General features: G+C 36.2%; 2 protein-coding genes across 7 annotated transcripts in view; one reads left to right on the top strand and one right to left on the bottom strand.

The window, feature by feature from the left end:
- The window catches only part of GPR155 (G protein-coupled receptor 155), a 43446-nt gene extending 19789 nt beyond the window's left edge, over positions 1–23657 (top strand). For 2 of the 4 annotated variants that reach the window (XM_028479234.2, XM_007113770.3), the window contains exons 8-16: positions 2998–3082; positions 3199–3289; positions 4569–4779; positions 8978–9082; positions 11687–11823; positions 13564–13659; positions 16518–16582; positions 17785–17922; positions 21747–23657. In XM_028479234.2, coding sequence (XP_028335035.1) covers positions 2998–3082; positions 3199–3289; positions 4569–4779; positions 8978–9082; positions 11687–11823; positions 13564–13659; positions 16518–16582; positions 17785–17922; positions 21747–22038 — 1220 coding nt within the window. In that variant the 3' untranslated portion in view covers positions 22039–23657. Of the gene's footprint in view, positions 1–2997; positions 3083–3198; positions 3290–4568; positions 4780–8977; positions 9083–11686; positions 11824–13563; positions 13660–16517; positions 16583–17784; positions 17923–21693 lie in introns of all 4 variants that reach the window. The other 2 variants (XM_028479227.2, XM_007113771.3) reach the window with 2 other exon arrangements.
- SCRN3 (secernin 3) overlaps positions 11807–25283 on the bottom strand; it is a 58177-nt gene continuing 44700 nt past the window's right edge. The window contains exon 8 of one of the 3 annotated variants that reach the window (XM_055088634.1): positions 11807–11959. In XM_055088634.1, the coding sequence (XP_054944609.1) occupies positions 11807–11959 (153 nt within the window). Of the gene's footprint in view, positions 11960–19203; positions 19214–25283 lie in introns of those variants that run through there. The other 2 variants (XM_055088652.1, XM_055088645.1) reach the window with 2 other exon arrangements.

Below are 25283 nucleotides of genomic sequence, written 5' to 3'. Positions count from 1 at the left end.
GGTTATAGACCCTGTTAGGAGGCAGGTGTCGGGAAGTGGCTGGGGGCGGGGCAGGGGGGACAGGCCTTTGATTTCATGCCTTCGGGATCAAAGCAGGACCCATCTCAGTCAACAGCCTTTTGAAGTGAAGCAACAATGTGGCGAGGAATTACAAAATGAATTCAGTGCAAACAGGAGAAGGTTTGTGCTTTTTAAAGGGACATATATGCACTACCAAATGTAAAACCATGAGAGGGGTGGGATAGGGAGGGTGAGAGGGAGGGAGACGCAAGAGGGAAGTGATATGGGAACATATGTATATGTATAACTGATTCACTTTGTTGTAAAGGAGAAACTAAAAAAAAAAAGGAAGCTGCCGCATAGCACAGGGAGATCAGCTCTGTGCTTTGTGACCACTGAGAGGGGTGGGATAGGGAGGGTGGGAGGGAGGGAGACGCAAGAGGAAAGTGATAGGGAACATATGTATATGTATAACTGATTCACTTTGTTGTAAAGGAGAAACTAAAAAAAAAAATAAATAAATAAAGGCAAGTACACCTTGCCTGGCGTAAGAGTTTTCACGAGCTGTCGAGTTAAAAGAGCCTGAATACTTTATTTCCAAATACAGATGAACCAACTTGATCTCTAATACTTAGGTTTATTAAGGTTAAATTTATAATGAGAATAAGAGAGCAGTATATAGATCAATCTGTCAAAAAGCCCCAAGTTTCTCTGATATCCTCTTCAAGCATGCATACCAAAATCTCTCCAAAGAAGCTGTTCTGAATTCCTTGACCTCGATGAAGAATAACCTTGAGATTATTGTGATATAACAGAATTTTAGACCTAAAAGGTCATTTTAAATCATCCTGTTCAGCCATTTTCAATTTTACTCATTTATAAACCATCCTCATGAATTTTGCCCTATCTGCATACCACTTGTCCTTTCTTTCCACCTTAAAATTAACTCACTTTTTTTACTTTAATAAATTTAGCCTTATCTCAGTAAAATCCCAGGTTTCATGTGTTAGTTAAAAATTTTTCAAGCACATGTTAAAATAAACACACAATTAGTCGAAAAATGTTCCCCCCGTGCCACCTACAGTCACCATACTTTCGGAAACACTGGTCTAGTTTAAATCTTTCATTTTGCAAATGGAGGAAAATAAGGCCCAAAGAGTTTAACTGATTCAGGCAAGAACTCTCACAGCTTCATCAGTGAGACATCCAGGCCTAGGCTAAGCCTGTTCTTCATATGTCAATATTTTCACAAGGCAGGAATGAAATGATAAACATTGGAATTTTAAAGAATGCCCTCACTACTGTAACACAGTTGGCACTCTTTTGTGATTGGTTACTTGCTTCCCTGGTACTTTAAAAACCTGAAACAAGAGTGTGCAAATGCATTGGAAGGAGCATTGGTATTACAGTATCTCTTGAACTTGAGTACTGTGTGGGTCCTCTATAAAGAAAAACAATTCTCAAGGATCTCAGTGTTGATTTGTATTATTTCTAGCACAGTGTTACTTAATTTGTATAATCTTTTTTTTTTTTGCGGTACGCGGGTCCCTCACTGTTGTGGCCTCTCCCGTTGCGGAGCACAGGCTCCGGACGCGCAGGCTCAGCGGCCATGGCTCACGGGCCTAGCCGCTCCGCGGCATGTGGGATCTCCCCGGACCGGGGCACGAACCCGTGTCCCTTGCATCGGCAGGCAGACTCTCAACCACTGCGCCACCGGGGAAGCCCCCTAATTTGTATAATCTTAAATCTAGGTATGATTTCCTTATTTACAGCTAATATACAATTTTAAAACCAAAGCCAATTCACAGATTAGATTTAAACAAAACTACAAGCTCAGTAACTCTAATTAGCAACATTAATTGACATGACAAAGGATCTTATTTTGCTAATCTGAATCACAGCTTGAAATGTAAAATGCAACTCATTTCTCTGGGTAGGGTTTTTTTTTTGGTTTGGCCTGGCTTTACTTTGATGTGTGGGTTTATGACCTGGTTATCTCACTGCTTTTCTCTTCTTCAGACTACCACAGAATGTTCATTTGGACTATGTGTTGTGATATTATTTGGCCTTCACTTGGCTCAAACTTCAGATAAAACCAGGTGTAAGCCCTGAAATAACGAGAGTGTACTTTGGTTGTAAGATGGTCATCCAGATGATTATCATTGCAAATAAACCAAAAAGACTTAACATTTCTCACAGAAATTTCCAGATCCCTATGGGTCCACAGATCTGAGTTTTAGAAACACTGACAGAGTTGAAGGACTTAACCTTCTGGCAGAAGGCTGGGTTTCTAGTCTTGCTCTGCCCTCTGCTGGCTGTGTGGCTTGGGCAAACCCTTGTTTACATATCTATAAAATGAAGGCATTAATTTAAAACAGTGGTCCCTTCCAACCCTAAAGTTCTAAGCTTCTATAGCTATGTAGAATTTATTAAATAAGATGTTACTTCTATAAATGATTGGGTATAAGATATAAGGAAAGCTCTTGAAATATTTGTTTTAAAACATTTGTTTAAATGTTTAAAACATTTGTTTTTATATTAACTTTATATTATATTCGTATTAAGGTCCAACGTTCAGACTTGGTGAATTTTCCCAAAACAAAACCTGTATAAGAATTGTCTGTACTTTCTTAGCACCAGCAAAGTGGGGGTGTTTTTATTTTTAGAATTGTTCTGTATCCAGTTAAAAAATTTTTTTTCCTAATATACTTCGATTCCAAACACATCTGTCAAAAGAACAAAATGATTTGGGCTTTTTGAAAAAAATCCTCAAGTATAAAACAAGAAGATTTCAGTAAAGAAGCAATGTAGGAGGGAAAACATGAATGATTCTGAATTAAGAAAACTTGCTTCAAAATATTGGGAAAAGCATTTATTTAGAAGGAGTGCATTCTAGGGCAAGAACTACAGACTGCTATTTAAATAAGCTTGGTTAAAGTTCCATGAAGTCTGATCAACATCAAGAGTAATCACCTGTCTTTCAATCTCTATTCTTAGGCCTTCTAGCAATTTCTTTGCTTCTTTTGAAAAAGAGAGAAAGGGTACAAATTCCTGTTGGAATCATCATAATATCTGGCTGGGGGTAAGTTGGTAGTTTTCTGTTTGCTTACATGTTCCCACATACACAGTTACTCTTCATCCTCTCTTTTTTTCTCTCCCTCTTTTTTTTCTCTCCCTCTAAACCTCTTGTTATTACAGGATTCCTGCTCTCCTTGTTGGTGTTCTTTTGATAACTGGAAAACATAATGGAGACAGCATTGACTCAGCCTTCTTTTATGGAAAAGAGCAGGTGAGAAGAGTTTATTGACAGTTCTTGAGAATGTCTCTTTTTAGCTTCTTAATGTGTTTTGCTATACTTAAATTAAAATTAATTTTGAAAGTCTATTCCAGTTTATTGCCTATCACACTGGTGATCCTATGTCACTTTGTTAACTCACACCTCAAAATGCAGTAAAGATTTTACATGTCTATAAAAAGGAAAATGAAATTGAAAGAAAAGATTTCACATGTTTAAGTCTGTTTGTAGCTGAGGATTTCTAAATATTTGAAACTTACTGAGTCTTCTTAAGCATACTTATGAATTATGTTTCCTTTATTGGAGGAAAGGGTGATTAATTTAAAGCCATTTAATAAGTTAGCAGTAATAATAAAAGCCAAGTTCTTGACTTTCTACTGTATCATACATATAAATTTCAGAACAAAAAGTATTTGGGGAAAAAGTGTGCTTGAAAAGCTATTGACTAGGAGGCTTCTGGGACCTGCTGAATCAGAATTTCCCAAGGATTTGTGTGGTTTTTTTTTTTTTTTAATTGAAGTATAGTTTGATCTACAATATTACATTAGTTTCAAGTGTACAACATAGTGATTCAATATTTTTATAGCTTATACTCCATTTAAAGTTATTACTAAATAATGGCTCTATTTCCCTGTGCTGTACAATATACCCTTGTTGCTTATCTATTTATACGCAGTAGTTTGTATCTCTTAATTCCATATCCCTACCTGCCCCTCCCAAAGATGTGTTTTTTAAGAACTTCCTAAAATGATTTTGATTTCTTACTCTTTTTTTTCTGTTTTGTAATTTTGAATTTTATTGGATTGTTGTGAGAATAAATAAGATTATACATATAAATGACTTAGACTAGTGCTGGCATATAGTTAGTACTCAATAAGTATTAGCTATAATTACTTATTTTTAGTATTATCACCATAACAAAGTTTCTAGTTGAAATACACTTGAAATGTGTACTAAAGCAAGCAAAATCTTTGAAGTAAAGAAAAAGTCTATAAGTAATCATTTAGATTACTTGTAGAGGAAACCAAGGACATGATGCATAGTGAAAGAAGCATCTAGAAATCTCATTTGATTACAAGCAAACCCTAATTTCTCTTCAGGTAACTTACATTCCTTCCATACTCTTCCTCTTTTTTAAGAACTACTGTTGTAGAGCATTTATAGCCATGGAGATAACGCATTTTCAACCAAAAAATTGCCCTTAACCTCGTCTACTAAGATTTCAAGCTGAGATTATGAAAAGTGGCCTAACGTCTCTTTGCAACGTTGACAGATGATCATCACGGCAGTCACCCTGTTCTGCAGCATTGTGATAGCCAGCGTATCACTCATGTGTATGTACCGCACCTCCCAAGCAGGACGCTATGAAGGTTTCGACCGGTCTCAAGACCACAAAACAGCAGAGCCTGGAAGCACTGCTTTCGAGGACAATCCAGTGCCGATAAATGAACCTGAACCTTTTACAAGTTCTATCCCAGAAACAAGTATGATCCTTAATTATAAAGAAACTCTTACATGCCTGTATAGCCTGTATCCTAAATGTTTTGTTTAAGGAAACTTCCTTGAACTATCTTGAATATCACAGGTATTTATGAAATGAGGAATTTGAATCATAGTCAATAATAGAAAGAGCTTGCAAGTTCATTTATTAGATTCTTGTTTATAAATCTTTTGTGAGGATAATCTTTTGTTAAATCCTAAGACTTCCTTGGTCCTGAGAGTTTAGAGAAGAGTAACAACTGAAGGAAGGCCCTTTCTAGAAAACTAAGCACCTATGTTTGTTAATTTAACAACATTGTATCAGGTAAGCACCATCAATAAAATGAACTAAAGAGGCTTGATTGAAGCAGGGTTAATGGTGAAAGTTGGGAGTTGGCAAACTACAGTCACCATCTGTTTCTGTATGTTTCAAGAGCTAAGAATAGCTTGTACATTTTTAAAGAGTTGAAGAAAAAATTTTAAAAGACAAATATTTTATGACACTTGAAAGTTATATGAAATTTAAATTTCAGTGTCCATCACATGTTATTGGAACATAGCCATGCTCATTTATTTATATATTGCCTATGGATGCTTTCACGCTATATTGGTAGAGTTGAGTCGTTCAACAGAGATTCAATGGACTCCAAAGCCTAAAATATTTATTATCTGGCCCTTTATAGAAAATGTTCGGCAATCCTTGGTATAAGTGAAAATATGACCCTAACCAGTGACTTTGTTAATGTGTTAACAGTTATCGGGTTTGCTTCAATTCGTGAAGGGAACTCAGCAATAGAGTATGCATTTTGGATTCATTGGTGCGTGTGGAGATTTCATAGACATAGACCACTGTGCTAGGAAGTGTAAATGATGGTACCTATTTTGTTTAGAGAGTGTGTGGAGTAGAGAGATGACTAATCTTAAAACTATTAGTCGTAAATAGCAATAAGTAAAGAAGAAAGAGCAAAAAGAAATCTCTTTTTAAAAAGAGACTTTAAAAAGCATTTTAACTAACTTAAAAGGAAGAAGATCCCACAAATCTTACTGTCTTACATTGCCTTCCTTCCTCTCTCCTGTCCTTCATCCCAAACTGGAAGTAGATAGCACGGGGGTTAGAAACACGGATCTGGAGCCAGTCTGCCTGGGTTCAAATCTGACTCTACAATTTACTATTATTTGGTCTTAGGCAAGTTCTCTGTGCCTTGGTTTCCATATTTAATGCTGCTAATACCTACTACATAGGACTGTGGGGTCCCACTACATAGGACTGTAGTTTGCCAACTAGTGATTTACATTAACCCTGCTTCAATCAGGCCTCCTTTAGTTCATTTTATTGGTGGTGCGCACTAATTTCTTTGTCAGATCCTTTGTGATTATATCATCAGAATTTCATTCTTTTGAGTCCTCTTGACTATTTTCCCTTTTAAAACAGAAGTTCAAGGATTATATGTATGCTTTCACTAAGGTTTTAAAAGCCACTTTTCTGAAGTCTCGAGTACTTTTCTGATCATGCCCAGCATCCTTTCCTTCCTCGCTTTCTTTGTGTACTCTCACATTTATCCTGTAAATCCATCTACTTTATGTTTTCAGACAGGGCGTAAAGACCACCACTCTCTACATCTTCTTCTCCTGCGAGTGTTTTAGAACTGGCCACCAAAGGCCTGCGAACATGTGTGGGGAGTCCTAAACTAAGTGTCTTAAGCCCGGAGACTTCTGCTGCTATGTCTCTACTGTCCTTTAAAAATAGCAAATAAACAGTACCATAGATGTTCTTTAAATCCTGTCATCGTCATCTCTAGCAGGAAAACTAGCTTGCACCTTTTGTATAAATAAATGGAGAGCCAGAAGACAGCTATGGGTTATCTCAATAGAAAACCTTCTGCAGTGTTTATACTTCCCTCTCCTCTTATCTCACTGCTTTATAATTGCTTTTTAAATTTTCAGTATAACCCACTAGAGTGTAAGTGCTGTGACTGACTTGCCCATCATTATAGCCTCAGTACCTAGCAAGGTATCAGGCTTCCTATACATGTTTAGTAATATTTGTTAAATGAATGGATAGATGCATGGGTCGATAAGATGTGCCATGATTTTCTGAAGCTACCCTGAAAACTCCTGTGGCAAAGCACTTGTTTATTTGCCTATTCACCCATGTTCCTAGGAAAAAGGTTTTTAAACCTGTCTGGTTATTTTCCTTCCCTACAGCCTCCTCTCTTCTGCTTTGCTAGTAGTATTAACACATAACACATTAGATGTCCAGCCTGGCCTCCCCAAATCTCAGTAATCCAAAACAGTTCACTCCCTTCTGCCCCTCGCTACACATTTGTCAGAGACACATGATTTGCTTATGCTCTAAGTGTGGAATTATAATTGAAAGGAAAATTAACCTATTTTAATATGAGAGCAAAGATTCAGTTAATAAAAGAGAAGGCCATATCATCTCTCTTATATATGGAATCTTAAAAAAAAAAAAAAAAAAACAAGCTCTGAAAACAAGATTTGTGGTTGCCAGAGGCAGGGAGTAGAGGGTAGGAGAAATGGGTGAAGGGGGTCAAAGGGTAAAATAAAAAAGTAATAAATAAGTATGGTGTATTACTGAGCAACATACAAACATACATACATAAATGAGAAGGCTAATGGGGCACTTACATATCCTTACATTTGAAGGGAAAAACTGCCATATGTGTGTGTTCCCTATACATATGTCATTGGAATGGTCTGGCTTTATATCTGTTTTCTTAACAATTTTATCTTAGTGAATTTAAGCCTTCAAATTTCTGAAGGTAAGAGGGCAGGGCCAGATGATTTCTGTATTTTCTTTTCGATTATTCTGTGGCATCGTTATCTTAAATTTAGAAAGACATTGGTAATAGCTTATTATAGATTGTAGTTTGTTGGGGTTTTTTTTTGCGGTACGTGGGCCTCTCACTGTTGTGGCCTCTCCCGTTGCGGAGCACAGGTTCCGGACGCACAGGCTCAGCGGCCATGGCTCACGGGCCCAGCTGCTCCACGGCATGTGGGATCTTCCCGGACCGGGGCACGAACCCGTGTCCCCTGCATCAGCAGGTGGACTCTCAACCACTGCGCCACCAGAGAAGCCCCTAGATTGTAGTTTTTATACTTTGAAATCTTTTTTTTTGTTTTTAAGAACACTACTGAAAAATTAAAGCACATTATCAATAAAAGGTTCAGCCTATGAATTATTCCTTTTTAGTACATTAAGTTTTAATACAGTTTATCACTGAAGTTATTCTATTATAATCCATGTCCAAGGAGCACTGTGAGAAATGTTTTAAAGGACACTGCATGCAGTTCTTTGACTATATAGAGGTAAAATTACAGCTCTATAGCAGATGTCTCAGTATGACTTCTGTAAACCAGTTTACCTATAAGCCAGCAAGAGACTTTCAGCAGTATATATCTAAAAATAAAAAAAAGAATACAACTGCTTTTACTGCATCTTCTAAACTAGTAGGAAACGTGTTCTTGAAAGAAGTGAGTTTTGAGCTAAACTTAGGAGGAGAGGGTTTGGATGAAATCTATGTCAGACTAAGCCGGGAGATTCAAATAAACATGAAGTTTGTGGAGGACAACTAGAGAATTGTCCTGAAGGAAGGGAAGGGCCTTTGTTGAATAGTGGGAGTGGTTGGATGGGGGAGAGGGGCCGAGTCCTAGAGAGCTTTCAAATTCAGGCTAAGGAGTTTGAATTAGCTGCAGTTAGCAATAGAGAATTAGTGCATGTTTTCAAGGAGAGATGAAATCAAAGCTGTATTTTAGGAAAGTGGTCAAATTCTTATTTCCCAAAGCACAGTGGAAACTAATAAAACAGCATGGATAAAAACATTTTCCTTTAAAAAAAATTAATTAATTATGGGAATTCCCTGACGGTCCAAAAAAGATACCAGCTGGAGAACAAACAAACAAAAACATTTTCCTTGTCTCATACAAAGAAGAGACAATATGTAAAGGAGCTGATCCTTTGTCTGCCACTCTTTAAATGTTAGCTTCTGTATAAGCACATTTGAATACTTTTTGATAGATACCCATACAATGTGGCTGTATGGAAAATGTGTGTTTGTGTATGAATGAGTTTGGGGTTTTCTTTTGTTTTGGGGGTTTGGTTTGTTTTACTTGGCATCTCTTCATGTCGTCCATTTCTGTTGTGGTTGGACGCTCCCCCCACATGTTATTTTGTCTATATAGGTTGCTGTTCCTGCTCCATGGGAAATGGTGAATTATGCTGCCCATCCACAGAACCAGTAGCAAACATAAGCACCAGTGGGTCTGTGACTCTCTCGTTTGAGGAAAGTAAGTTCCTCTGGCAGGGAGCTCAGCTCGGTGCTCTGTGACAGCCTAGATGGGTGGGATGGGGTGGGTAGGAGGGAGGTCCAAGAGGGAGGGGACGTATATATACATATAGCTGATTCACTTCATTGTACAGCAGAGACTAACACATCATTGTAAAGCAATTATACTTCAATAAAAAAATAATAAAAATATATATAAAAAAAAAGAAAGAAAGAAAAGTAAGTGCATCTGGGCTATGAGGATGGGCCTAAGGAACAAAAGATTCCTTATTCTTATGCCTTAAAAGAACTCTATATAGAATTTCTATAGAAGCTACTGTTTGAGAATATTCTCAAAGAAAGTACAGATAGTATAATAATTGTGCATAGATAGGGTAGTGATTTTTAATTTGTGTGGAAATTTTCCAATAAATTTAACCCAAGTGATAATTCCAAGAAGTTTGCCCTAAGGGCCATTATTTTTGGGGGGGCTCTTGTTTTAGAAGCTGAGACTTTTTCCCCACTCCATTCCCCCAGGGCCAGGACTAATTTGTTAGTGCTTAATTACATTTTGAATCCATGTGCTTTAAAATATGCCCTTTCTTATAAAATAAGAAAAATCTTTACAAGTAATAACCTTTTGGCATATAGACTAAGAGACTAAATCACATTTATGGTCTGAATTTCAAATTATTTAAGACAACTGAATACATTTATGTGAAATTGCAATGTACCTTCAGTTGATCATGCTTATTTTTAATCAAAGTAGAAAGGGAAACCCTGAAAAGTCCTCTATATTATGGAGTGTACGTCAACTGTTTTGCTGTCATTATGTTTTTATATAAGAAATGTTGTGAGGATTATAAGAAATGATGTGTGCAAATCACTTAGCACAGTGAGTGGTGTACAAACTAAATGCTTATTAAACATAGTAGCAGCAGCAGTAGTTGTTATTATTCAGGCGGGATTTATACTTGACTGCTTTCTGCTGGCTAGGAATGAATCTTAAATAGTAGAATTCATATTTCCATAGAAAGAAGTAAAAATACATCAGATGTTGAGCCTTCACTGACTTTCAATAGGAAACCCCTCTTGGCATTCAGTTACATGTGTTTCAAGTTTTGTGTGCCCCTTTTCTAAAGCTGATATTTCTTTACATCAGAATTCCCAAGGGTTTGCACCTTGCTTTTTCTTCCCTATACAATATACCTAATAGTAAAGTCCATAGCAAACTCAACATGTGATTTGATTCAACAAATTTTTTTGCCTCCCCAAAGTCCCCTTACAATTTGCTTATCTATCATTTCTCCATTAATAATGCTGATTCCTGAAAAATTTTTTTAATTATAGGGGCTTCTTAGATTTTCTGATCCTATTTTACAAAAATTATATAGAATGAGAGCCATCATATAAGGACTTCATCTGCCCACATAATTTAGTACCATTCCTAAGCCTGAAATAAAGAAAGTCTAAAGGAAATCAAACCATGGACAAATGAGAATTTTTAGAGTTTAACAATGTGATTAATTCCTTGTCGCCAAAACACTGGCACACCACAAAGGCAAAATAAATATCTCAATGTGTAAAAAAGGCAAATAAAAGATAGTAAAATTTATTTTTATCCATTTTTATAATACTTCTACATAATGTTTTAAGACCAGGTTTATCATATATACTGCTAGAATTTTTCTACACCAATGTGTACCCAAATAATTGTTATAAAATAGGATCATACTACAGAAACTGTTTGGCAGCCTACTTTCTTTTAACTTTTTACTTTTAACCTACTTTTATTGTGAACATTCACCTATGCCATTAGCTATTATGCCAGACCATATTTAATGGTTGTATATGTTCTTTTCTAAGAAGAGGCTTTAGGAAGTATAAATTTTTGTTCGCTTAAAGGTAAGAGCTGTAAAGTTGTGTTTTTTAATCTCTGACTTTTTGTAATAAGACTGTATGTTAGACTGGCATCTGTTTTGTAAAAATGTTTTCCCCTGCATTTGATGCCTTAGACATAGTGGAGCTGAGGTGGGAGAATAAAGGTTTCTTGTGAAAGGCCTCTCACTTCTCTTTTAGCCAGAGAAGAGTCATGTTGTGATTTGGACTTGGTTCCATATGCGAACAGAACAAAGTGTATAATATTTTTTATTTGGTTCCTTAAAGGTCTTTTCTAAGGCAAATTTTAAACTCTTTAATGAAAGGCAAATGGTAGTAGTAAATTTGTTTTGCTCTTAGCCAAAATAGGGTATTTGTGACCTATTTACACCAAGGTGTAGATTTTTACATTTTTACAAAATTACACCAAGGTGTAGATTTATCACAGGTGAAACTTGAGTTATTAATTTAGCCTTAAAAAAGTATGTGTGTGTGTCTGTTACATTGTTAAATAATGTAGAAGAGAACTATTGCATACTACTTGTATTTTTTTTGGATAAAAACATTCTACAAGTAGAACTCTCCTCAAACAACATGAAGGAGACTTCCTTGGATTTCAACTAAAATAAAATACGGATTCTGAGCTGAATGTGCATATGTGGTGGTTTGTTTAGGAAGTCATTATGAATTTAAAATGCATTCAGATAAAACGCTCTGATTACAAATTATTGTACTTACTGTTTTATAGATGAACATTGTGTGAGTCGCTGTAACTCCCAGAGCTGCATATTAGCCCAGGAAGAGGAGCAGTATCTACAGAGTGGAGACCAGCAACTGACTCGACATGTGTTTTTGTGTTTACTTCTCATTATTGGCCTGTTTGCTGTAAATGTTTCTTCTGATTTTGTTTTGGGGCCATTTCTTTAAATGTTTGGCAAAGGTTTTTTTCAGGCATCTGGAGAAACTTAGTTGCTCCTTCACAGGGGGGTGGCAGTTCGACCATCTGAATCCTAATCTTGAGCTAAATGTTTTGGGGGGGAAAAAAGAATGAATAATTCACATTACTCTGTTGCCTAAGTGCTTCAATGGCTTATTTTGCTTAGAATACTTACTCATCCTATGCCTTGAACCTAGAATTTGGGGTAAAACCAGGCATCTCCATGATGTGTAAAGGACCACTTACTCCTAACATATTCCTTGACTGACTTCTGTGGATAAATGACTACATGGTCTCTCAGAAGATAGTCCTCAGATAAATAAACTTTTAGAAATAATTTTACATTATGAAAATAACATAACCACTTCATACAATGGATACTTACAAAATAGAGAAAAGAGGAAAAATATCCATCATACTACTGTCTTCTCTTTTTTAATACATTTTTCATGGTTCTAATAATACATTCAGATTTATGTCCTGCTTTGTGACTTATGTCAAGCATTTTCATGTTGCTGCAAAGTGTTCATAACTGTTACTTTAAATGGCTCCTCAATAAACCATAGAGGAGATGCATTATAATTCACTCAACCACTTCCTTATGGATCTATGGATCGTTCTTAGTTTTTCAGAATGCTCTAATAAACATCTCCATGAAATATATTTCCTTATGATAGATTCTCAAAGTTGGGAAACCTGGATCAAAGAGTATAAATATTTTTGTGCCTTTGGATGCATTCTACTAAGTTGTTTTCCAAAGAAGTAGTATAGGTTTGTAAAGTACTCTCACCAACATTGAATATTATAAATTTTTTATTTGATAATTTTATAAGTGAAATATAGCACTTCATTTTTAAAATGCATTTCTTTGATTACTAAAGGTTTTTTTGTTTGTTTTTTTGGGTTTTTTTTTGCGGCACGCGGGCCTCTCACTGCTGTGGCCTCCCTCGTCGCGGAGCACAGGCTCCGGACACGCAGGCTCAGCGGCCATGGCTCACTGGCCCAGCCGGTCCGCGGCACATGGGATCCTCCCAGACCTGGGCACGAACCCGTGTCCCCTGCATCGGCAGGCGGACCCTCAACCACTGCGCCACCAGGGAAGCCCGTAGGGTTTTTTTTAAAATTAGTTCTATGTCCTCTTTAGTGAATTACCAGTTATTATATACTTCTTTGTGATAGTTCAAGTGTAACTTGCCTAGCGATGGGAGATGGACCATATAAACCCATGAAGAAACCCCCTTACCCTTTCCAAACTGGGATGCTCATTACATAGAATCATATCAGCCAGCACCATTTTAACTGCTGTTTAAGAACAAAAATCAAAAAGTAAGAAATGCAGCCAAGAATTGCTGCTTGGTGATGTGATTGTTTTCACTGTGTAAAACTAATTTTAAAATCAGACCTGTCTTCGGCTAGTCGAAGTCCTGATGTATTATGTAAGCTTCTGTATTATGGCTCATGTCTTCTTGCTTCAAATCTGATCAGAATAGATGCTGCTTGAATGACATCTGTCAAGAAGAGAGGTTGAAACCTCTTGTTTGAAAGACAAAGCCTCTATATTCTCTTGGTGTTTTTCCCTTTAGTCCTTTTCTTCCTAATTATTAAGTAGATAAGTTATTGTACTATGTTCTGGATAGAGAGAAATGATTAGCTTGCTTCATTTTAAAGTACTATTTTCTCCTTTACAGAATCTTTCCAGTTGTTTATGGTGGCTATTCAACCAAGAGCCTGGGAGACTATATGTTGAGTTACAGTTTTTCTGTGCTGTTTTTAACTTTGGCCAGGTATTTATTTACTGAGAACTTTGAGGGGTTTTTGTTTTCCTGGATGGTTTGATGGTGGTGGTGGGGGGATGGTACGGATGTTGTTTTCTTTTAAATCAGAAGGGTTTAGTTTGTTTGCCAGCTGCTGGTATGTGTGACAGCTGACAGCTGCTGCCTATCTCCTAGTAGAGATGAATTATTATATCGGTTAAAGTCATCAGAATGCACACTGAGAGTTTCAATCAGAAATACCAAATAGTTTTTTGCTTTGGTTTTGAGATAAAGAATGATAATTTAGCAGGGACAAGATGTTCCAAGTTCTTTTTAAACTTTGTTGTGGCCTTAATAAGTTACTTTGGGAAAATGACTTAACTTCTCTGAGCCTTTAGTTTAGCAACTTATTTTAATGCACATCATTTCATTTACATTTTGATGTTTCTTGAACTACAGGTACTTAAATCCTTTAAAAAAAATCATGTGGTATATAAATAAAATTTGACCAGGGATAGTAGATACCATCCCTTGAGTTTACTATATGCCAAACATTTTTAAGCATTTTACATTAATTATTTCATTTAAACATCACAAGAATATCTGCAAAGTAGACTTGTCACCCCCAGTTTAAAAATTAGAAATTAAAATTCCATGAAGAACTAATATGATAGGTGCTGTTGTCTTTGTTTATGTCACTATTAAAATGGATATTTAAGGGTAAATGATATTTTAGATATTGGGAAAATATTTTGATGTGAAAATTAAAAATTTTTATTGTCTTCAATCCCTTACCTTTTGTTTTTTAAATTAATTAATTAATTAATTTTTATTTTTGGCTGTGTTGGGTCTTCGTTTCTGTGCGAGGGCTTTCTCTAGTTGTGGCAAGCGGGGGCCACTCTTCATCGCGGTGCATGGGCCTCTCACTATCGCGGCCTCTTGTTGCGGAGCACAGGCTCCAGATGCACAGGCTCAGTAGTTGTGGCCCACGGGCTTAGTTGCTCCGCGGCATGTGGGATCTTCCCAGACCAGGGCTTGAACCCTTGTCCCCTGCATTAGCAGGCAGATTCTCAACCACTGCGCCACCAGGGAAGCCCCCCTCTTACTTTTTTTTTTAAGATTTTTTTTTTTTATGTGCCCCATTTTTTTTTAAAGTCTTTGTTGAATTTGTTACAATATTGCTTCTGTTCCATGTCTTGGTCCCTTGGCCACAAGGCATGTGGGATCCTAGCTCCCCGACCAGGTATCAACCCTGCACTCCCTACATTGGAAGGCGAAGTCTTAACCACATCCCTTACTTTTTAATTAGAGAATATTAATCCCAAGATTAAGTATCAGGTTGAAAAAAATACAGTACTTGAAATCATTGGGTTTGCCTATTAAACCTGAAATAATTGGCCATATGAGTTAGTTAACATTTATCAGTAGACGCTCTTGCAAGTTTTTCCCTAACGTTAATTTCTTGAAATATTTCCAGTTTGCTTTGCCTTTATTATGGGAGCAAAAATGGCTATATTTAGACAGACAAGTGACCTATCAGTTTATTATAGACAGACGTGAGCATCCCAGGGCTACTTGATGCCCACCTCACTCTGTGATACTGTTCAAGATTTGATTTTGTACCCAAGAACTATAAATACTAGGTTGAAAATCTTAGTCTTACTCAGCATTTTTCATTCAGAAAGCCCACTTCAAGCTGAGCCATCCCAGGACTGGGACTAACAAAGCTTCGCAAACAGAAGCTAATGCCAGGAATGTTGCATTTGAAATATTGTCCCCACAGCTTATGGCTGAAGTGCTTCAAAGGAGGGAGACAGATACAAAACCTGCTCCCATTCCATTTTTCTCTTGGGGAGTTGTGGTAGTTAAGATCATTCCCTTTAGGTGGTTTATAATTTGAGGTGAAGACAGATAGGTCCTTCATGTCATTGCATTTTCCATCCCACCCACACCAACCTGCTCTAAAATCCTTACCCCACTGTGCCTGACAGATGGCAGTTCCCAGCCTCCCGTCTCCCCAAGGCAGTGCTGATTGTCCTGATACGTGGCTAATATCTGGTGCTAGTTTGCCTCATCACTCCCAAATTCTTCAAACCCTTTCCCTAAACACTAGCCAATTTCATTTCACATAAATTTTTATCAGTTACTTCGTTATAATCAGAACCTATAGCACTTGTTAATTCTATGATTTCTGAAGTTTTAACAGAAAAATAATAAAGAAGTACTTAAGCATAATGGGAGATATTTTATTTTCTTTTCAGAAAGGGGAAAAAAGTCCTATAGCCCTTAAATGTTTTCATTTTTCTCCAGTAAGCTAGCTTGCCAATGTGGTTGTTCAGCACTCACTTTTTTCACCCATCATAATTAGTAGGAAAGATGATTGGGAAGAGGCAGCCAAGGACCATACAATCATCCCTCAGTATCCGAGGGGGACTGGTTCCAGGACACCCCTCAGGTACTAAAATCCATGGATGCTCAAGTCCTTCATATAAAATGGCACAGTATTTGCATATGACCTGTGCATGTCCTCCTGTATATTTTAAATCATCTCTAGGTTAGTTACATCACCTTAATTGCTATGTAAGTAGTTGCCAGTATGTGGCAAATTCAAGTTTTGCTTTTTGGAACTTTCTGGAATTTTTTTCCCAAATATTTTCAATCCATGGTAGGTTAAATCCATGGATGTGGAATCTGTGGATACAGAGGACTGACTGTACCTGCCATCAGGCACTGAACTTTAGAGGTCCTGCCTGTGTGTTCTATTTAAAATGTTGCTCTAATCACTAGAGGTTTACTTCCCCAAGCACTAAATATTTTGGCTTCCATCATTTCTCTGTCTTAAAATTTATTGTAGAACTCATAAAATATAACTTTTTTTTCTTCCATAGGGATTTATTTCCTTTGGCATCTTTGGATTGGACAAACATTTAATCATCCTACCTTTCAAAAGAAGGTACTTTTAGTTTTGAAATAAAACTATAACTGTAAAGGTGATGACAAAGCCATTCTATTAAGATACTTATCTTTTTAAACCTTTAGAAACTACTAGGAAACCACAGAAAGCTTATCTGTTGATTCACATATTTGTTGTAAATAATTGCAGAGAAAATGACAGAAGAGCTGTCATTAATCCAACATTTTAATTTGTATTTTAACAAGAATTGATGGACACTGACTTCTATCTATGCCATTAACTACATAAAGTAAAATGAAACTTGAAAATGTATTTAGAAATGGAAATAGTAGGTGATGTGCCCCCAAAGGTCTATATTTGATTGTCTTTCTCGTTTGACAACAGGATTTCTCTTTCTGTCAAACTGACAATTTATAGAAAACTCAAGTTTTCTACTTTCTAAATTTCAATTTTTAAAAATTAACTTGGTGAAGAGTTTCTTTGAATTCAGATCAGGAATTTCTTTATGAAAAGTAATGAAATGAGAACACTTCACCTTGGGGGTGGGAGGAAGTGGTGGAGGTAGAGGGGTGAATCCGTACTTCCTCATTTGTTTTCAAAGTCAAAATTAGTAGAAACTAGAAGTGCTAGTGGAATTTATCCTATTGCCTATATAAAAAGTGTCCAGTAAATGGTCCCTGTTCCTTCTTTGCCTTCTCTTTTTTCCATCATCATTAAAATATAGTTGCTAGGATCACAGTCCTTTCATGAAAGAAGAAAAGCATAATAGGAAAGTCACTGCACTTAGTTATTAGCTTCATAATGTTGATTGGTTAAAAGAGTCAACAGATCTATTGTCTGGACTGGCAAAACAGAATTGTTTTGTACTCCAGGTCCCACTATTTGTCTCTCTGGTACCGAAATTGGAAAATGATTAAATAATATACTTGATCTCTGTACGTTATTTTTGCATTTTAAAACAGTAGAATGTAGAATGAGAAACTTCATTTTTTGGTAGTTACTGAAATGGGTCCAACATGTCTGGAGGGTTTATAAAATGTTCAAGTCCCCCACCCCAGCCACCAAATGCAGGTTAAATATGTTTCTGCTTCAGAGACTAAGGATGTCTGGGTGTTGTAGATGACAGCTGTGGTGAGTGACAATTTTGGAACAGCCATGTTAATGGGGTGATAAGCAAGAAGGGGCTTTCTCTCAGGGCTTTTCTTTCCTTAAAAATTGCATCCTTAAATTTTGGTTTTTAGACTTGAATTCCTATGGAACAATAAAGAAACAGAAGAAAATAGGGATTCTTCTGTTCCTGAGGAAATAAAAATGACCTGTCAACAGTTTATCCATTATCACCGTGACCTCTGTATCCAAAACATTGTGAAGGAAAGAAGGTAAGTACAGGTTCTAGATAATTATATTTTAGATGATTAATTTTGGTTTGTAATAAGCTAATAATATGCTTGTGACTAACTTTATTATTGTTATTTTCAATAACACATATACACATAAAAGTTAAAATAGCTATGGGTCAGTTTATAGTTTAAGAAATAGCATATATAAGAGCCATAACACTTTGATCTTTACATTTTTAAATGCCGTATAACTTCTGATTTCCATGTAAAACATGAAAACTTTAGAATGAACCAAAATGTAGCAGAATATGAACATTCACTCATGTTGGCCATTAGTACCTCTCAAAAACCTTTGAGACACATTGTATTTAGAAGTGATTTTATATTCACCATCTCCTAGGGGTATGTTAGTAATATGCTATTTCATATTACTAATGATATTGCTAAGAAAATGAAATGAAATTTCTATCTCTTAATTAATTCTGCTGCTTATTTTTCACCTCAAGTCCTAATCTTCAGTCTGTGACAGCATATTTATTCTTCTAATCCTGTATGAAGTATACAGCAGGAAAAGAATAAACAAATGTTTTAGTGCCAATATTTTTGGTTGTCAAAAAAAGAGAAAAAAACAAAACATGATATTAAGAATACTTTTATGTCTATAACTGAAAAATTGAAAATTTATGAAAATTACCATTCAGGATATTTACAAATATTATGCCACTATATTTCATTATAACTGGAGGTATCCTGGTATAGCTCGCGGAAAGGGGACTCACTGGGTGGGGACTAATACTAGAACTCAATTACTGGATCTGCCACTTATTAGCTCTGTGACATTGGGCAAGTTTAAGTCTCCAAACCTTAGTTTTCCTCTTCTATAAAATACCTGGCTCTTGGGGTTGTTTGCATTAGATAACAAAATCTATATGATGCACCTAGCCCAGTTTCTGGAAATGGTAAGCTATGAAAAAAAATTAGTTTCCCACCCTTAAAGGCCCAAACACAATTATTTCAAAGTACCATCTATGGATAGTTTCAACAATTTGAAATTGCTTTTTAAAATTTAAAAAAAGGAACTCTGTGTTACCTCCACCAGGCCTACTGTGATTGCCGACTGGCATAGCTCTTTGCCATTTGCAGGGCTGTCAGGCTGCCTCTGTCCCAGATGGCAAATGGGCACAGGCTGGTGATGGTACTGCTCTGCATCCTGCATAGTGGCTAATCCTCTGCCACTCTGCACAACTCCATGGGCTGTGGTTGTAGCTGCCTGGTCAGTCATCAGGAAGCAAATATGAATCAGTTGGTGTCTGGATTAGAAGGTGTAGGGCTATAAATTTAAAATCAACAAGGAGGAAAAAGGCTCAGACTCCGGGTGTAACATTCAGGCTTTTGTTTAAAGTGATGTTTGGAGTTGCAAAGCATAAATTAAGATATCTTATTACTAAGTAAAATACTGATGTTACAATATTGTGATTTTGTGTACTTGAGAAATTTTTTCATGTATATTAACCTCTTTTCTAATTTTTATATGAAATGCTAATGTACATTCATTTGTGGTTCAATGCTTTAAAATTTTTGTCACCTATTTCTCATTTCATCTTGATATTCATCCACTGTTTCCTATAGTCAAGCACTTTAGGTTTTGCAGCTTAACTAATGCTTGTGGACAGATTCATGTTGTCTATTGCATACTTGTATAAAAATGAACAGAATCTACTTAATTTGTTTTTTTACATTTCTTTTTCCCTTGTATTTTTGTTCATACCTGAGGCACCCTCACATTTGCATTAGGAAGACAAATTTTAAATAATTAAGAAGCAGATTTATTATCAAAAATTTTTTAAATCTGAGGAATCTGGGATTTCCCTGGCAGTCCAGTGATTAAGACTCCGCACTGGGGCTTCCCTGGTGGCACAATGGTTAAGAATCCGCCTGCCAATGCAGGGACACGGGTTTGAGCCCTGGTCCGGGAAGATACCACATGCCACGGAGCAACTAAGCCTGTGTGCCACAACTACTGAGCCTGCGCTCTAGAGCCCGCTAACCACAACTACTGAGCCCACATGCCACAACTACTGAAGCCCACATGCCCAGAGCCCATGCTCCACAACAAGAGAAGCCCCTGCAATGAGAGGCCTGTGCACCGCAATGAAGAGTAGCCCCTGCTTGCCACAACTAGAGAAAGCCCACCTGCAGCAACGAAGACCCAACGCAGTCAAAAATAAATAAGTAAAATAAATTTATGTTAAAAAAAAAAAGACTCCGCACTTCCAGTGCAGGGGCTGTGGGTTTAATCCCTGGTCTGGGAACTAAGATCCCACAAGCCATGCAGCATGGCCAAAAAAAAAAAAAAAAAAAAATCTGAGGAATCTTATGGAAATTCCTCAAAAAATTAAAAATAGTACCATATGATCCAGCAATTCCACTCCTGAGTATTGACCCAAAGAAAATAAAAATACTAATTAGAAAAGATATGTGCTCCCCTTTGTTCATTGCAGTATTGTTTACAATAGGCAACATATAGAAGAAACCTAAGTGTCCCTCAGAAGATGAATGGATAAAGAAGATGGGGTATATATATACAATGGAATATCACCCAGCCACAAAAAAGAATGAAATTCTGCCATCTGCGACAAGATGGATGGACCTAGAGGGCAATATACTAAGTGAAATAAGTCAGACAGAGACTGTTCGCTTATATGAAAAACAAATGAACAGACATAACAAAACAGAAACAGAGTCATAGATACAGAGAACAAACAAGTGGTTGCCAGAGGGGAGGAGGTTGGGGGGAAGAAAGAAATAGGTGATGGAGATTAAGAGGTACAGACTTCCAGTTGTAAAATAGATGAATCACAGGGGTGAAATGTACAGTGTGGGGAATATAGTTAACAACTACGAAAAAAATCTTAGATTTATAGCAAGACAGATCTCACTTACCCTTTTCCTGCTTCTTTTTTTTTTTAATCGTCATTCTTTTTTAATTTTTTTTATTTTTGGCTGCGTTGGGTCTTCATTGTTGAGCGTGGGTTTTCTCTAGTTGCAGCGAGCAGGGGCTACTCTTCATTGCAGTGTGCAGGCTTCTCACTGCGGTGGCTTCTCTTGTTGCGGAGCACGGGCTCTAGGCGCACGGGCTTCAGTAGCTATGGCACGCAGCTTCAGTAGTTGTGGCTCGTGGGCTTAGTTGCTCCGTGGCATGTGGGATCTTCCCGGACCAGGGCTGGAACCTGTGTCCCCTTCATTGGCAGGCAGATTCTTAACCACTGTGCCACCAGGGAAGCCCTGCCTGCTTCTTAATGGAGCAAATTCCTAACACATCAGTAAGATTATCTTGCTCAGGGCATGAAGAAAGGTATTGTGATAAGCAAAAAATAAAAAGTTTGATTTCAGTAATTTAGTAAAAATTGTCACTTCTTAAGAGCTTGCAAAAATATTTTTTAATGCTCCTGAGACAATTATTTATTTATTTTTTTATTATTTTTTTTAAATTATTTATTTTAACTGAGTATAACTTATAAAATATATAATTGCTATCTACAGAATGCATCTGATCATAAAAGACCATCTACTATAAAAAGAATATTTCTTTGTTGATGCACTTACATTAAGTCATTTTTTTTGTTTAAGTGTTTCTGTTTTCACAAGCATTATTGGCCTATTTTGTTTTTCTCTGGTGGGTCTTTCTAGGTTCAGGTAATTTAACAAACCCTTTATATTCAGAATAGTTTCATCCCTGCCACCTTTTAACTGTCATGCTGTCTTTCCCTGTCTCCTTCTATTTTTCCTTGCTTGTCCTCCATCATGCAGTGCTGATACCAGATTTACAGAACATATGGGTGAATCATTCCTTTGACATACAGGTGTGGTGCAAAGACTTCTGCCGGGACCTTCTGTGGCTGTGACCTGGTGAACTGGCTAATTGAAGTTGGCCTTGCCTCCGACCGTGGTGAAGCTGTGATATACGGAGATAAACTGGTGCAAGGGGGAGTCATCCAACATATCACCAACAATTATGAATTTCGGGATGAGTACTTGTTTTACAGATTTCTTCAAAAGAGTCCTGAACAGAGTCCTCCTTCTATTAATGCAAACATTCCCCAACAGGAAAGATACAAAGAAATTGAGGATTCATCCCCATCCCTTAAGACCTAAGTTATAAAGGAGACAAGCCCACATGGAGTCATATTCTAGCCCCAGATCTGTTACTTATTAGTTAGGGAACCTTGGGCAAATCACAACCTCTCTGAGCCTCAGTTGCCTCTTCTGTAATATTTGACAAGACATGTTCCCACCCCATGCTAATATTCTGTGATTTCATGTGTATGTAAAACACACAGGAAATTGACTTAGAAAAAAGAGAAACAAATCAAAATTTAAAGTTCTGATAATGAATATAATAATTACTATAAACTATGCCAATATTTTAAAACATTGCTTCCTGCAGTTGCGTGCTGTAATTTCAAAATCAATATCCAATTTACTGTTCTTTCAAATTGCCGAATTTGGCAGGTGTGCTGTTGGGGGGATATGGACCTTAAATTATGACCAGTTTGCACTTATTGACAGCACTTCCTAAAAAAAATTTCATTGATTCTTATGAGAGGCCTTCTTATTCTATTTTTCCATTCCCTTGAAAAATAGTACTCATTAAAAACTAGAAGCACTTTTTTAAAAAACAAGTGCGTCATTTCCTCTTGCTTTTCTATCCAACATAATAATCTGTGCCATTAGGAGTGAAATAAGAATCTCCATAAATATTATTATCTCTAAAATTTATCAACAGAAGTATAGTCTAACCTTTAGCTTTTGTACTAAAAGTAATTTGAGCAGATACATTTAAATTTATCAGCAAAATTATTGCTGTGTGATAGATCATTTCTGATGTTTGCACAAAGCATCTCTGTGCAGAAGGACACAGATTACCTTATTACCTATTACCTTATTCCCTGCAGTTAAAGAGAAGAAAAAACTATGTAATTCAAGCCAAGATTTTAAAATTCTATGCCTAACATCCTATTTTTACATTTACAATTTAGTTTTTTTAAGTGTCCATGTATAAAAATTTATAAATTTGAAAATTATTAAATGTTGCCCTCTACTTAATTATTAGCTGTTAGTACTGGTTTAACTTACTTAAAACTGTTTCAAATATTTATTTGTCTCATACTTTTAGTGTCTTATATGTAAAAGCCATTTAGAAAATAATTTATAGGGTTAAATCATTGCCCTTTTAATGCAACAAAAATGTAATTAAAAAAAAAAACCTGCATGGAAGCCTTAGTGTACTTAACAAGTAAATTACACATTAGTGTGTAGTATTAACCTATACCAATTTTAAGTTATAACTAGGGAATGGGTTTTTTCAGCAGAACTGTCTGCTACATAACAAAAAAATATATATGACCACATTATTATAACTCTTAGAATCCTCAGGAGTAAGCATAAAGCCTCATTGCTGTACCAGGAGAATTTTATAGTTACAGCAATAAAGATATTAATTCATATGCATGCAAGAAACTCAAATTCAAGTGGAGAATTTGTTTTGCTTGTGAACAAGTTCATACTACACATGTTCTGTTATTTGCATGACAGGAATTGGCAGCATCTTTTTCCATGGAAGACACTAAAAGAAAACCCTGACTCAGAATGATCTGCAGTTTCAGATAATGAAAGCTTTTAAGAGATGTTTTTAGAATTAAGGATATGCTAATTTTATTAAATAAAAATATTTGTAACTTTTACTCACTCACTGACAAAGCAAGTTTCTCAATAAAATATCTATTTTAACTTGCATTGCCAACGTCTTTTCTTTGAGTAATCTGAATAATGCAGAAGCCATCAGAGAGATCTTTTCTATAGGTTTTCAATGTTTCCTTAAATGGGTCTCCTGAGATTGTTCTATTCTTCATGACCCTATGGGATCTGTGCACAGGCCTTGCCCAATTATGCACTCAGTAAACACGTTTTATTCATGAGTCAGTATGACATTAGAGTCCTCACATATTTCATAATTTTTAATATGCAGGGTCACAGATGAGAAAATTATCCAATACTGTTTTGATTAAAATCTACCCCTTTTATACCAATCTTCAGCATGGTCAATTGTTCTTTTTCTTTGTTCTCAATGAGTAATTCCATGCCTAACTTGTATTTAAATTTCAGTATTTTTAGAATAAGGTAAACTGTGCTTGGCATTTTAGGAATAACGATTAATGATCAGTCAGCTTCTAAAAGCAAAAAATAATGTAAAACTATTATGTTACATTTGCTATGCAGTAGAATACAGCTTAGTTTTTGCCCCATCATACCTCATATCATGTAAAATATTAAATTACTTTAGATTACTAAACTAGGTAGTGAAGTGATGAGTTATGGTTGGAAACAGTTCAGATCAGAAATGTTACCACCATTTTTCAGGAAAAGATGGGACGATAAATTTCTACAGTTGTTATGATAAAAGCCTAAAATCAATTAAAAAGAGAAAACACTAACCCTGCTGAACCTATTTTGGAGCAAATTTTACAAATCGGAACTAGATTTCCAAAATTCTAGACTGCATAATTATTTCTAGGGCAAATTTTTTTTATTGAAAATTAATATGTAAATGGATGTTTTCATCAAAGATCAAACTAGCTTTCTCTAAAATACTCAGTTTATTAGATTATTCCCTTGGTTTATTATGTAATGGTAAATAATAAACCACATCATCTAAGGATTGACTAAAAAAACCTTAAATTTCAGCTACTATATTTTTTTTCCATAGTTTTAACACCTTTATTAAATCTAATAACTTTCATAGAGCCTGGCACACCTTAGGGAATCATGAGCTTATTAAATATTAGCTAACCTCATTTTATGACCAAACCTCTCTTTTCCTGTTACTCTAATATTTATTTTATCAACTTATTATTTTTTTAAAAATCTTTATTGGCGTATAATTGCTCTACAATGGTGAGTTAGTTTCTGCTTTATAACAAAGTGAATCAGCTATACGTATACATATATCCCCATATCTCTTCCCTCTTGCATCTCCCTCCCACCCTCCCTATCCCACCCTTCTAAGTGGACACAAAGCACCGAGCTGAATTCCCTATGCTATGCAGCTGCTTCCCACTAGCTATCTATTTTACATTTGGTAATGTATATATGTCCATGCCACTCTCTCACTTCATCTCAGCTTACCCTTCCCCCTCTCCGTGTCCTCAAGTCCATTCTCTACATCTGTGTCTTTATTCCTCTCCTGCTCCTAGGTTCTTCAGAACTTTTTTTTTTTTAGATTCCATATATATGTGTTAGCATACAGTATTTGTTTTCCTCTTGCTTACTTATTTCACTCTGTATGACAGTCTCTAAGTCCATCCACCTCACTACAAATAACTCAATTATGTTTCTTTTTA

Source organism: Physeter macrocephalus, chromosome 2, assembly GCF_002837175.3.
Source record: "Physeter macrocephalus isolate SW-GA chromosome 2, ASM283717v5, whole genome shotgun sequence".
Lineage (NCBI taxonomy): Eukaryota > Metazoa > Chordata > Mammalia > Artiodactyla > Physeteridae > Physeter > Physeter macrocephalus.
The sequence above is the reverse complement of the archived record's forward strand: the minus strand, read 5'-3'. Positions and strand labels throughout refer to the sequence as shown.